Source organism: Bos mutus, chromosome 1 (genome assembly GCF_027580195.1).
Source record: "Bos mutus isolate GX-2022 chromosome 1, NWIPB_WYAK_1.1, whole genome shotgun sequence".
In the NCBI taxonomy this organism is placed as follows: domain Eukaryota; kingdom Metazoa; phylum Chordata; class Mammalia; order Artiodactyla; family Bovidae; genus Bos; species Bos mutus.
Genome location: NC_091617.1, coordinates 52,459,679 through 52,474,776, shown reverse-complemented (window position 1 = coordinate 52,474,776; position 15,098 = coordinate 52,459,679). Strand labels below are relative to the sequence as shown.

General features: G+C 34.6%; 1 protein-coding gene across 6 annotated transcripts in view; it reads right to left on the bottom strand.

The window, feature by feature from the left end:
- Window positions 1-15,098, bottom strand: part of DZIP3 (DAZ interacting zinc finger protein 3) — a 131,686-nt gene that overhangs the window by 98,026 nt on the left and 18,562 nt on the right. For all 6 annotated transcript variants that reach the window (XM_070368858.1, XM_005905919.3, XM_070368861.1 and 3 more), the window contains 4 exons: window positions 12,866-13,021; window positions 5,411-5,527; window positions 2,848-2,928; window positions 1,494-1,618 (listed from right to left, as the gene is read on the bottom strand). In XM_070368858.1, coding sequence (XP_070224959.1) covers window positions 1,494-1,618; window positions 2,848-2,928; window positions 5,411-5,527; window positions 12,866-13,021 — 479 coding nt within the window. The remainder of the gene's footprint in view (window positions 1-1,493; window positions 1,619-2,847; window positions 2,929-5,410; window positions 5,528-12,865; window positions 13,022-15,098) is intronic.

The following is a 15,098-nucleotide window of genomic DNA, read 5'->3' as shown; positions in this document are numbered from 1 at the left end:
CGACTGGGTTTTCTAGTGTCAATGATTTGGAAAATGGATTCTCGATGTCCATCAATAAAGAAAATAAACAATAGGTAGTTCACATATCTGAAGAAAGGACAGCAGTCCAGATTCTTTGACTCAGAGCTATGCTAATTCTCTCCACAGTATTAAAGAGATTTTGATTATCCTGACTTTCTGTGAAATATCACAGTGGCAAACTACATTGAGAACATCATGCTAATAAACAGGAAGTAGGACTTCTTCTGGATAATAAAAACCAAGCACACCAGAGGATGGACGATCAGCCTTTCAAAGAATCAAGGAACTACCATATTAAGTGATGCTTTTAGGGATTCAACAGTTGGGCCCAGCAGTAATCCTTCATAAGGATTTGCATAAGTACATTTTTCCTAATTCATCCTTCAGATTTCAACCAAACATTAATTCTTCAAGGAGACTTCTGATTCCCAAGAAACCCACTGAGGTTCCAATAAGGACTTTAATTCTTTATTATATTTTCCTTCATAGCTCTTTCTCACATTTCATAATTGATTATTTAAATAACTGATTATTTTATTAAGGTCTATAAACCTTCACTATACTGTCAGTTACATGAGGAAGGAAACTGTTTTGTAAACTATTTTACCCCTAACACCTAGAACAGTCTCTAATATATAATAAATGCTTAGAAATAAAATGAATGATTGATTCTACAAATGGCTAAGGATACACATATTGGAGGGCTTCCTTGTTGGCTCAGTGGTAAAGAATCTGCCTGTAAAGAAGGAGATTCAAGTTCAATCCCTCAGTTGGGAAGATCCCCTGAAGAAGGAAATGGCAACCCACTGTAGTATTTTTGCCTGGGAAATCCCATGGACAGAGGAGCCTGGCAGGCTACAGTCCATGGGGTTCCAAAAGAGCTGGATATGACTTTAGTGATTAAACAACATACATATGGGAAGTGAACAGATAGCCCATGTACATTCCTCTGTACCTAACTGCGTAATACCCAATACCCCTGGACTCAGAACTGGGACCCTTTCAATGTGTTATAAGCTCATTTATAACTTAAACACCCATTTCAAGTGGTAATAATATTAATAACTATAATTATTATTTATTAAGAATAGTATTTTTGTGTCCTGAGCACTGTGTTAATTACCTTAATAGGTGGGCACTGTTATTAGTTCCAAAGATTAGGCTTAGCAACATTAAATTTCCTAGGGTCGTATACCAGGAAGTGATATAAAATGTATTTGAATCGGCCTATCAGACTCCAAAGCCTATGTTTCTAATGCCTATGCTATACCACCTTTTATTGCCATGGCCTGTTAAATTTGATATTTAATATTCTCAAGTACATTAATGAAATGATCTACACAATCAGTGACAGAAAAAAGAATCAATGGAGCACAAATGTCATGATCCCTGGTATATTGTGCAAACTTTATTTCCATTACATAATACTGAAAGTTAACAGGCAAGAACTACCCATTAATTAAAATTCTTACCTCTTCTGAGCACATCGAAGCAAACCACGGCCAAAATAAACTAATGACATAAAGTTTTCACAAATTTCGTTTTCTTGGATTACCATCTTCATCACTAGAAATTTATTCTCAGCTTCTATATAATCCTGTAGTAACATAAAACTAGGTTTGGCTGATGTAAAAATTATTTTTTCCTTTTACAATAAACAATTATTTGCTAAACTAGAAAAGACAGAGCAGCTTTAATACTGATTCAGTCATTTGGTCATTTATTCACATCTCTATTTGTAGAATCTCTGCATATGATCCCATAAAAAATGTACTCAGCGCTTAATAAAACAGTTACAAAAGAACTTAAGGTCTTTAGTGTTTCAAAGTGAAACATTAAAATAATAATCTTTATGTCTAAAACTGACAAATATTACTAGCAAAAATAAGGGCTCTTCTAATGACTATGGGAATATAATTCTTCCTATTTTTTTTTTCTAATTGGAGCACAAATCTTCCTAATTTTTAAAACAGGAAATAAGTGACTTTTTGACCACACATACAGTCTCTTTTGGGGAAGGATCATCTTGATTATAAGCAATATAGGTATAGAAGTAAAGGTCAGTTCTAATAAATGTTTCAGTTACTATTATTAGAATAGGCACAATAGCCCCAATCTCCCTGAGGGAAAAAAAGTACTACATGGCCTCATTTTAAAACATCCTCTAGCACAACACACTAAACAATAATTAGCATTATGTGAAATTATTTAAACTGGAAATGTTTTCAGTTTGGCACTTATAAATTCTACTTCACCTAATTAACAAGTTAGACTTATTTATGAAACCAAGAAGAGAGTATAAATTTAAGAATACAAAAAGTAAAAGAAATATCAAGGCTGAAATTGAGAAATCATTAAAAATAAGCAAAAGAAAATGTTAAATTTGTAAGGACCCTTAGAGATCACCTAGTTAACTCCTAGATTTTTACTTTTGTACTTCACCTTATTTAATGAAGAACTGAGGTCAAATTCATATTTTACGTAAGAGGGTAAGATAAAAACCAGAGAGATTAAACTACACTACTACACTAGAAAATGGATTAAAATGTATATATGAAACAAGCAAAACAAAATTTTCTGTTTTATACAAATGGTAGTTATTTCAAGGCTATACGCTTACATTAAGTTTATCTTATCAATATTTTTAGTTTCACAAAATAGTCTCTGGCACAATTACTCTGTATCTTAAAAACATGACAGAAAAGTCATGGAATGGTTTCAGTTTTTAGAGAATTTTTTTAAAAAGCAAGATTTTAACTTTCTAAAATGAAGTTAAAGTATGTGAAAAGATTTATTTGTAATGGACAAATAACACATACTACATACCTCTTTCTTTCCTCTTTCAGTGAGTGCTACTCCATACATAAACAGTAATGTCAGGTAATAACCAATATTAATCTGATGTGCCTAAAAAGATAAAATATACCTTAGTTGATTATTTAGACTATGCTACTTCTCAGTATAGAAAGCTAATTAAATACCCTTGGCCTATTTAATAACTATTAAAAGGAGCTAAATTATCATTTTATTGTCAATCATCTAATAATCATGACAGAATTCATTTTAGATGTATTTAATAATTAGACCCAGAAGAAAGACAGTTAATAATCTCAAAATAAAACATTAGAGTTTGAGCAAAGAAAATAAAAGCAAATGCCATCAATATTTATTATACTAAAACTTTTCAAAAAATTCTAATTCTCCATTTTTCTCATTGTATTTTAGGTGAAGAACACTCTGTTGTTGTTGTTGTTGTTGTTATGTTAATGGCTCAGTTGTGTCCAGCTTTTTGCAACCCCTGGATTGTAGCCCACCAGGCTCCTCTGTCCATGGATTCTCCAGGCAAGAATACTAGAATGAGTTGCCATTTCCTTCTCTAAGGGATCTTCCTGACCCAGGGATTGAACCCATTCCTCCTGCATTACAGGCAGGTTTTCTACCATCTGAGCCACGAGGGAAGCCTCTAGAAACACTTTAGATAATAACAAATACCCAAGTATCTACCATCCAGCTTAAAAAGCACAAGGATCTCTTAACAAAGTCTTTTACTGTTCATGGGTGCTTTTGTTATAATACTGGAGTGGGGTGCCATTGCCTTCTCCGTTATGAACCAAACTTTGTCATAAACAAAGTTTATCACTTATTTAATGAAAAATTGAAACACAACTATTTCCTTCATGTCCTCCTTCAGAGGACCTTCCCGACCCAGAGCTCAAACCTGCATCTTTTGTCTCCACCATTGGCAGGCAGGTTCTTTACCACTAGTGCCATCTGGAAAGCCCTTATTTAAAAACAGCCTATGCCAAATTAGAGATGGAGAATATAGATTGGGCATTAGGAAGAGTGAAGATGGTAAAAGGTATATGTGACTGTAAAGGGGCAGCAAAAGATTTTCATAGTGATGATACAGTTCTTTTATCATGATTGCAGCAGTGGTTATAAACATATACACTTGTGACAAAATGGCAGAAACCAATACACACCTGTACATAAAAAACCTTATCATATCTGGCCTGAGAATGCTATCCTTTGAAACACCTGCTTTCAAGTCTGACCCTTGGCTGGTGTCTGGAAATCTGGATTTCAAGAGTGTTACCATTGTTCTCCAACAGGGGTGGCTCACTGTACTTAGACTGTTTGTGCCAAAGAAGCAACTTATGCTGAACATCAGGAAGTTTCTTCTGTGAGTCCAGAATTTTGTTACATTTTAGACAGAGGATCGCAGAAGGCAATGGTACCCCACTCCAATACTCTTGCCTGGAAATCCCATGGACAGAGGAGCCTGGTAGGCTGCAATCCATGGGGTCGCTAGAGTTGGACACAACTGAGCGACTTCACCTTCACTTTTCACTTTCATGCATTGGAGAAGGAAATGGCAACCCACTCCAGTGTTCTTGCCTGGAGAATCCCAGGGACAAGGGAGCCTGGTGGGCTGCTGTCTATGGGATCGCACACAGTCGGACATGACTGAAGCAACTTAGCAGCAGCAGCAGTATATATCATCTCTTAGAACCTATCCTGAAAGTCCTAAAAAAAAGATCATTTTTCCATCTCTGTGTACACCATTATAATATGGGAGTGGTGTCTTCGGCTACTTTGTTTGATGTCTGGGTAGTCCTTGCTTGAAGATAACTCTAATCCATCTTCTACACGTATGCAAAACTTAGCTTACTTTACTGACCCAATTATTCAAAGAACTGCCTTTTCCTTTTATGTCCTGTTCTATTGGTTCTTATTTTTGAAGCAATGTTTATGTTTCCTCAGATTTTTCTCTATTTCTAAAGTATCATTTGACCTCAAATGTATGTCTTGTCAATTGTATCTCACATGATTACACAGATAATAGAAGTTCCAATTTTTACAAATACAGAAATATCAGTAGAATTATGTATAGAAAGGATAAACAAAAAGTCCTATTGTATAGTAAAAGGAACTGTATTCAACATCCTGAGATAAATCATAATGGGAAAAATATTAAAAAAGTATATATAACCAAATCATTTTGCTGTACAACAGAAATTAACACACTTCAATTAAAGAAATATCAGTAAAAAGAAGAGATGTCTATTAATCAGGAGGAAAGGAAGAAGTAGTTCTTGAAGTTCATAACTCATGTCTGACTGGGAAAGCCCATTTATACTAGTTCAAAGTTCTCTATTTAAGATGAACAATTTTATGGTAGGAAAGGAAACTAGAATAGGCTCATTAAAGAGATGAGGTCATGAGAAAGTACAAGACAAATGCAAGAAATCAATTTATATGTATTTCTAGAGGTAAGTAAGGAAAATACAAATTGGCCTACACCTTAAAATAAGCATATACTGGATGCTCTCTCACTGAAAAATGTTGTCAAATCCACTATTTCAAACTTCCAAAAGAAAACACTTACAGTATAATTAGTAGCTTGAATGTTCTTAAGTGCTGCTTCTAGTCGTGTTATTAAGAAACGTAAGGTCAAAGCAGGAACAATTTCCTCCCCATTCTGGCTATTGGCTGCAACTTCTCTCTGTGAAAAATAATTTGGTCAAAAATTTCCTTAAGTTACAACAAATATCAACATTTATTTTTATTAAACAAATAATATATGCTAATCATAGAAAATCTAAAGAATAAATAGGCCTTAAAAAAATCCACACAACCTAGACAAAACTGTTCTTATATTTGTTTGTTTTTAAGGATTTGACAAATCTTTATAACTACTTCCTCAAAATACTAAAATACCAACTTTGCAAAAGAATTGGTAACGTCCACTCCTACTTCAGAGGAAAAGTCATAATCCCACTTCCTTCTGATACCTTCTATTCTCTAACATAGCTAAAAACTTCTTTCCAGCCCTAAAACTCTAGTAAGCAGGAAGGCTGGCTTTAAAAATACCAACACCAGGGCAAATCATCTTATGCTGTCATCTAATTGAAACCAAGTTAATATATAAATTATGTACCATAGTTTGTTACTTACATGGATGAAATAAAGGAAGACCTATGTCTTATCTCTGTGTCCATTCCCCAATGCCTTGTACCCCAAAGTGCTTGGCTTAAATTACATTCGGAAATTTAATCTATACTTTAACTCAGTTTCCAGTTTCCAATATTCTCCAGTTCTTCTCCTAGGTTAACTACATACTTTACTTCAGTCTCCATAACATTCAATTTTCTCTATCAAAACACATCCCTAGATAAAGTAATACAGCATCATCTTTTTAAATAGTGTCTACACATTGACATTTTCCAAATTTATATTTTGAGCTCAGAACTATCATCTGAATTTCAGACTCATCTAACTCATATACTCAAGAATATCTCTTGAATCTGAGAAGGTATATAAAATATAACACTGAAGCTTTACCTTTGCCAAACAGTTTAGGTAGTTTCAGAGCAATCCTCTCAATCAGAACTTTAAAAAGCTGAATAAAGTACAATTTTTTTTTTTAATTTTGAAAGCAATGGACTACCAAGGCATTAAAATCTATGGGGCCAACATGCAAGAGAGAAGGAAGGCCCAGAGACAAGAGACTGATTTTGCAGCCACTTTTTTTTCTTAATGCAACTGCTGTATTCAGTTGTGGCTGAGAGGTTGAAATGCTAGGCAAAGCTTTCAACAAAGTTGTGGAGCTGGGAGGGAAATTGGGAGTGTATGACCTACCAAGGAACAGGGTCCCTGGTAAACACCTTATTCTTTTGGTTAGAATCCTGAAGAAATTTACCCTTAGAGTAAAAGTGTCTGTTTTGGTTCCAATTGGAAGCAGACCCTAACACAAAGATATGAATGCAAGTACTTTATTTGACAGGTGCAGAGAACAATGGTAGTGGAGTGAAGAAGGGAATCAGGGAAGAGAAAGCAGGCTTTAAATTAACAGGTGTGTTATTAAGCTAGTTACCACAGTGGCTCACTACGGTTAATACAACAGAAACCATTGAAAAATTCAACCTCAGTGTTATTCAACTTAAGGAGAGAGAGAACTGGGATTTTTTATATAGTAATTCCCAAGGCTTATTGATGCTGTGCTTTCTGAGGTCAGGGAGAGTACTAATTCCTTGAGATCTCTAAAATTCTGTGAGAATTATAGCTTTCTGCAGTTCCAGGTGGCACAGTGGTAAAGAATATTTTTGCCAATGCACAAGACTCAGGAGATGTGGGTTCAATCCCTGGGTGGGTAGATCCTAGGAAATGGCAACCTGCTCACAGTATTCTTCCTGGAAAATCCCATAGACAGAGAAGACTGCTGGGCTACAGTCCACGGGGTTGCAAAGAGTTGGACACAACTGAGTGACTAAGCATGCATGCATACAGTTTCAGAAAAAAAAAAAAAAAAAAAGCCTGAAGCATAGAGATGTAGATACTGAAAATTAGAAACTGTCCAGAGCATACTGAAATGATTCAAGGGACCAAGGAGTATGGGCAGGGCACCAACAGTATCTGCTACAAAGGGTAAGCCACAAACAGACAATTTATAGAACAGAAGTGAAACTTGGAATCATCTCAATCCCTAGCTGAATTAAGTGATCTGTAAGAAAAGCACAAATAATCATTACTAAGAAAGATTCTGCCTTGTTTTTCTAGTTATTCTCAAAAGAAGGTTGCCTGAAACCAACCCAGGCAGCCATTGTAAGTACCAAAATTCTGTATTGACTTATAATAAACATATTTCAGGTGAAACATGGTGATTTGACATTTTTCTTATGACATCCTCATAAAATGACGACTGCAATACCACCAGTTACCATTCATCATTATACAAACTTGTTATAATATTATTGACTATATTCCTTAGGTGTATATTATATCCCCTTGACTTATTTATCTTACAGCTGTAAGTCTGTATCTCTTAATCCCCTTCAGACAAAGTAGATGACTATGGAATTTGTATTGAAGCTTTCATGTTCATTTATTTATGAGTTTGGTTATTTTTGCCTTTTTTCTTAACATTCTTACCAGGCATTTGTTTTATTCTATTTCATTAGATTTGGCTATCTTTATTCTTTTTTTAAACTCTGCTTTTAATTTGCTGTTCTTTCTTTAAACTCTTGAATTTTGTTTAGATGACTGGTATTCAACCTTACTTCTTTTTCTACTATATGCATTTCAAGCTACAAATAATCCTTGCAGCACAGCTTTTATCTAACAACACAAATTATGATACATGTTTTTCATATATTTTAGTTCTAAAATGTATCTAATGTCCAATGTGCTTACTTGACCCCTAGATTAACTAGATTAGAGGTATATATCTTAATTTAGGAACAATGATTTTCTAGTTTGTATATCTGTAACTAATTTCTAAATCAACTGTACAAATGTTAGAGAACATGCTCTGCATGTTTTGATTCTTTGAAATTTGATGAGACTTGCTTTATGAACTAGCACACGGTCAATTTTTGTAAATATTCTATGTGTATTTAAAAAGAATATATTTTTTGTCACTGTTGGGTTCAATGTTACACATATATAAATGAATTAGACCAAATAAATTAGACTACGTTTGCTACAGTTCTACTAGCTTCGTGTTCATGTTCTATCACTTATTAAGACAGCTGTGTTAAAATCTCCCTCTGGGACTGCTGATCGGTTCATTTCCCCTTTAGTATTATCAATTCCTATTATCTTATACATAAAATTCCTGAATATATTTGGGTCTACTTCTGGAATTTCTCTTCTATTTTCCAGACTTGTCTGTAGAGTCAAGAGCAAGTAACACAATCTTTTAGTTATTAGAGCTTCACGGTAAGTTTTAACATCAAAGTGGGCAAACTCCCAGCCCTTTGTTTCTACAATGCTTTCATAATTTTCTTGGCTATTCTTCCTTTAATTTCTGATTTGAACTTTAGAATTAGCTTTTAATAAATAGAAAACCCTCTTGTTATTTTTCTTGGAATTTTGTGATATTTGTAAATTTTAATTTCAGGAAAATTGGCATCTCTATCACACTGTGTCTTCCTATATCTATTGCTTCCCATTCAGGTCTTCATACCTTACTTTTTAATAAAGTCTTAGAAATTTTTACATATTGTTTTAATATAGTATTTATTTCTAAACACTAATAGATGGAGAAATATACCATGTTCATGGATTGGAAGAATCAATATAGTGAAAATGAGTATACTACCCAAAGCAATTTATAGATTCAACGCAATCCCTATCAAGCTACCAACAGTATTCTTCACAGAGCTGGAACAAATAATTTCACAATTTGTATGGAAAAACAAAAAACCTCGAATAGCCAAAGCGATCTTGAGAAAGAAGAATGGAACTGGAGGAATCAACCTACCTGACTTCAGGCTCTACTACAAAGCCACAGTTATCAAGACAGTATGGTACTGGCACAAAGACAGATATATAGATCAATGGAATAAAATAGAAAGCCCAGAGATAAATCCACGCACATATGGACACCTTATCTTCGACAAAGGAGGCAAGAATATACAATGGATTAAAGACAATCTCTTTAACAAGTGGTGCTGGGAAATCTGGTCAACCACGTGTAAAAGAATGAAACTAGACCACTTTCTAACACCATACACAAAAATAAACTCAAAATGGATTAAAGATCTAAACGTAAGACTAGAAACTATAAAACTCCTAGAGGAGAACATAGGCAAAACACTCTCCGACATACATCACAGCAGGATCCTCTATGACCCACCTCCCAGAATATTGGAAATAAAAGCAAAAATAAACAAATGGGACCTAATTAACCTTAAAAGCTTCTGCACATCAAAGGAAACTATTAGCAAGGTGAAAAGACAGCCTTCAGAATGGGAGAAAATAATAGCAAATGAAGCAATGGACAAACAACTAATCTCAAAAAATATACAAGCAACTCCTACAGCTCAACTCCAGAAAAATAAATGACCCAATCAAAAAATGGGCCAAAGAACTAAATAGACATTTCTCCAAAGAAGACATACAGATGGCTAACAAACACATGAAAAGATGCTCAACATCACTCATTATCAGAGAAATGCAAATCAAAACCACTATGAGATACCATTTCACACCAGTCAGAATGGCTGCGATCCAAAAGTCTACAAATAATAAGTGCTGGAGAGGGTGTGAGAAAAAGGAACCCTCTTACACTGTTGGTGGGAATGCAAACTAGTACAGCCACTATGGAGAACAGTGTGGAGATTCTTAAAAAACTGGAAATAGAACTGCCTTTATGATCCAGCAATCCCACTGCTGGGCATACACACTGAGGAAACCAGAAGGGAAAGAGACACGTGTACCCCAATGTTCATCGCAGCACTGTTTATAATAGCCAGGACATGGAAGCAATCCTAGATGTCCATCAGCAGATGAATGGATAAGAAAGCTGTGGTACATATACACAATGGAGTATTACTCAGCCATTAAAAAGAATACATTTGAATCAGTCCTAATGAGGTGGATGAAACTGGAGCCTATTATACAGAGTGAAGTAAGCCAGAAGGAAAAACACCAATACAGTATACTAACGCATATATATGGAATTTAGAAAGATGGTAACAATAACCTGGTGTACGAGACAGCAAAAGAGACACTGATGTATAGAACAGTCTTATGGACTCTGTGGGAGAGGGAGAGGGTGGGAAGATTTGGGAGAGTGACATTGAAACATGTAGAATATCATGCAAGAAACGAGTTGCCAGTCCAGGTTCGATGCGCGATACTGGATGCTTGGGGCTGGAGCACTGGGACGACCCGGAGGGATGATGTGGGGAGGGAGGAGGGAGGAGGGTTCAGGATGGGGAACACATGTATGCCTGTGGCGGATTCATTTTGATATTTGGCAAAACTAATACAATTATGTAAAGTTTAAAAATAAAATAAAATTTAAAAAAAAAAAAAAAAAAGAAAAAAAAAAAAACTTAAATGTGAAAAAATAGGTGTTTCATGGTACCTGCTACAATGCAGATTCCCAGACCTACCCCCATAGATTTTCATTCTTTGAGACTAGTATCAGGGTCAGAACAGGTTCATGGAAGTGGCTTAGAAAAAACTTTGAGAAACACCAATTTATTTCTTGTGTACTTCTTAAGTGTTTTCCTGGGTACTTTATCTTTTTTGTTGCCATCAGTAGTACTTTTCTTTCATTCTTACCTTCTAATTAGCTATTGTTTATATAATAAGGCTACTGATTTCTATTTCATATTGTGGTTTCTAGGTGATTTTCAAAAGATGAGAGGGAAAAAGTGGCATTATTCCATCAATTTCAATCCAGAATTCATATTTGTGGTATATTACCTCAGTTAAGGTTATAATTGTACATAAAGTCTTTGGATATTTTTAGAGCTTTTTTGAATTTTTAATCATAATAGTATTAATTTGTTTCATGGAAATAATTAATAATATATTCTTGCACAGAAAAAATAAATGTGGCCTTTTCAGGACACCTATGGTGTTGTCTCCTTCCCCCAATTAACTGTCACAAAGAAGACTAGATAATCATTTTCTTTAACTTTGGGAAATTTCATTAATTTACAAACTAATGGCTATCTTGTGTCAAAAGCTTCACAAATTATCTAGAAAAACTATAAGATGCAAATCAACAATCTATTCTCTAGAATATTTATCTCATTAAAAATCCAGAAGTCTTATTATTTTCTTTACATTTTATATTTTTAAAAAGCCATCAGCATTTTACAAATTTGGAAAACTGAAAGCAGTTCCCTCTTCCAGAACAGTATGTTGCCCATTATTAGAATTCAACCCTAGACCTTATAAGCTAGTAATAGCTTATAAGCTACTAACCCACATCCTTACTATTACTCTTGAAAGCCTAGCATCAATTTTATTTAATTAATAAAAGTCTAAGCTGAAACCAAAGCCCTTCATAAGATGTAAGATAGTTTCAAGAACTTAGTGTCACTGTTATAGTAAAGAAAGAAGGAAAGAAAGAAGGAAAGAAAGGGAAGGAAGAGGACAGAAAGAGGAAAGGGAGAGAGAGAATGAGAATGGATGGGAGGGAGGGAGGAAGGGTCATTGTAAAGTAATAAGAAATACAAATATTGATCTGTCCCCAGTTCCTGCCAATATTTGGTCTTTGACTCTGGTTCTAGGCACATAGCTCCTAAAACCCATGGAATTTCCTGGATGACAGGGAAGACAGTGTCTTTTGTTCTAAAGTGGTAACTCTTGGTGGACTCCTGGATGGACACTTGGGCACCAGAAAGATCAAGCCATGATTAGAAATTTGGAACTTTTAGCACCATACCCCTAAAGAGGAGAGGGAAGCTGGAAGATAAATTAATAATTAATACATCAACATACCTACATGATGAAGTCCCTGTAAAAATTCTAAGATTATGGGGTTTGAAGAACTTCCCGTTTGTACATGCCAGGAGAATGGTGAACCCGAACTCCAAAAGGAGAGAAGTTCCTGAACTTGAGACCCTTCCTTGCCCTATGTATCTCTTCATGTGATTGTTCAGCTGTATCCTCTATAAATCACATCCTTTATCATGTAATTAACTGGTAAATGTGTTTCCCCTAGTTTTGTGAGCTGTTCTAGCAAACTACTGCACTCAAGAGGGACCATAGCTGAGTATACAAGTGTTCACTGACTGGCCAATGGATAGCCAGCCTACTGGGAAAATTGAGGACAGGTGATTGGCATCTGAAGGGGAGCAGTCTTAGACTGGGCTCTTAACTTGTGGGATTGGATGATAACTCTAGGTAGATAGTGTCAGAACTGAAGTGACTTGTAGGACACCCAGAGAATGCTGGAGAATTGACTGGTGTGGGACTAAAGCCACATATTTAGTGTCAGAAGTGGTGTGAGTATGACAGTAGTGTGACAGTAAAGGAACACAGTGTGTCATATATAGAGAGCTATACTTCTGCCCCAAATACCAAATTATTATCTTACCTGCATAGTTTGGAAGGAAAAATCTTCTTGTAAGAACTTCTTGACGTGAGGAACCACACCTTTTGGTAGAGTGTTAATTGCATTCAATAATTTCTTCACTTCTAATAGTAGGTTACCAGGGATAAGATCAGTAGGTGTGTCATTTTCCTGTTTGTCCTAGACAACATTTTTTAAAATTTACACCATTATTCATGATCTTATTTACTCCAATATTAAAACCAGTTGACATATTTTTTTTTAAAGTACCTTTCCATGCTATATGTGATCACTTTGACAGACTACAGAAAATCCCCATAAGACATTCTCTCTGTTCTCAAGGAATGTAAAACACAGCCAGAAGTTTAAGATCAAAACTCTAGAAGGTTTAATTTACGGAAGCCCATTATAAACGCATTTATAAGTTATAAACAAAGCACAGATTCAAAGATGGGAATAATTATATCTTTTTTTATTGTGGCAGGATGGGAAACATGAATGATTTTAGGCTTAAATGTGAATTAAGCCTCAAAAAATGATTGCCCTTGAGAAATACACAGCATGTAGTGAATTGGTCCATTTAAAGGCATAAAAAATGCTAAGTTTAAAATATTAAATAGGTTATTCTACAAAATAATATGAAAAGTATCTCCAACAGTGCTTTTTACATTATGTGACTAATGCTTCAGCTACTACATACAGCAATTTGAAAATGAATGCAGTTGTAATACTTTAAATTATAATTAATTAGCACAATATAATCTATACCTAACCTCAATTCAGTCAGAGCTGAATAAATAGTAATAATCTTGGGACTTCAGGAACTGATCCTTGTAGACTTAATAAAGCTGTAATTAATGGTTAACTGATAGCTATATAGTCAAGTCTTGCTGAATTTTCTATTAACATTAATTGTGAGAAACGAGTGGGCAACAGAAATGAATAAATGTCCTGGAACGGATGGATGATGGCCTTCCTTCAAACCTTAACAAGATACCACAGTTCTTACACCCTGCTGAAACTTTGGGATTATGAATATGTAGCCACTGACCTATGTATATAAAAACATTTTTACTGCAGAGGCCATGTAGAGTCACTGAGAAGGCAAAACAGTCACTGGTATGGGGTGACTCTGACTGCCAGGTTTCTAATAGACCTGGAACTACCCAGAAAAAAATAAGGTCTAATGCAGGACTCCTCCTCCTCCTCCTCTCCCCTTCTGGGTTTGAGTCTTAAATTGAGATTCCTTCACCACCTACAACACCAAACAAATACATCTTGCATTTTATGGTACACTTCATTATATTTACATGCAAAAATGTAGGAAATGTTAACAGTTTGCTAAATCTCAGTAAGGACTGTATGTGTTCACTGTATTCTTACAATTTTATTGGTAGGTCTGAAATATTTCAAAATGTTAATTAAAAAGAGCTTCTAAAAAATAACCAAACAAACTTTTACAAAGAATGATCATTGTCAACAGTGCATGTATTTCAAAGTAAAGATCAATTCTGCAGTCAAAAGTCATTGCAGAATCATCTAAGACTAATTATCAAATTGGTACACAAGTAAGATCATGGCATGAATAAAATGTTTTCAACAGGAAATACTATAAGCTTCATGTTTGTTAAATAATCTTATTATAAACACAATTTAAAGTTGTCAAAATAGTTGGTACTCAATCTATTTTTGCAAAATAGATTTAGCATCTAAGCCAAAGTCAACTTAAACTTTCTACCTCCTTTGCCCATGTGTTCTGAAATCTATATCTAGAAATGGCTTTTCTGGATCCAGTCCCCCTAGACCAAGTGTACATCCCTATGTATATTTGCACATGTTGTATCTTCTCTGCAACATTATTTCAATAACCTTATGCAGGTGAATACTATAGTTATGTTATGTTTATATATTTTTCTAAGTTACTAGACAACTTTTATAAACTTTATTAACAAGTGGACATCATTCATTGTATAAAACTATGTCGAAAGTAAAAACTGCATTAAAAAGAATCTATCAAACAAACATCTCTCATCAAGGCTTCACTAAATATAAATACATATGGCATTCACAAATGTATCTTTTAATCTACTATAAAGTCTATTGTTGCTGGTAACAAGCACTTTGTATTAGTGTATAATTAAGTTATTCATTTAGAACTGGAGGTTCTGATAGTAAAAATAAAAACAGGAAAAAGAATTAACTTCTGAAACACATCAACGAAATTTCTTACTAAATAAAATTCTTTGTGTATGTTTTC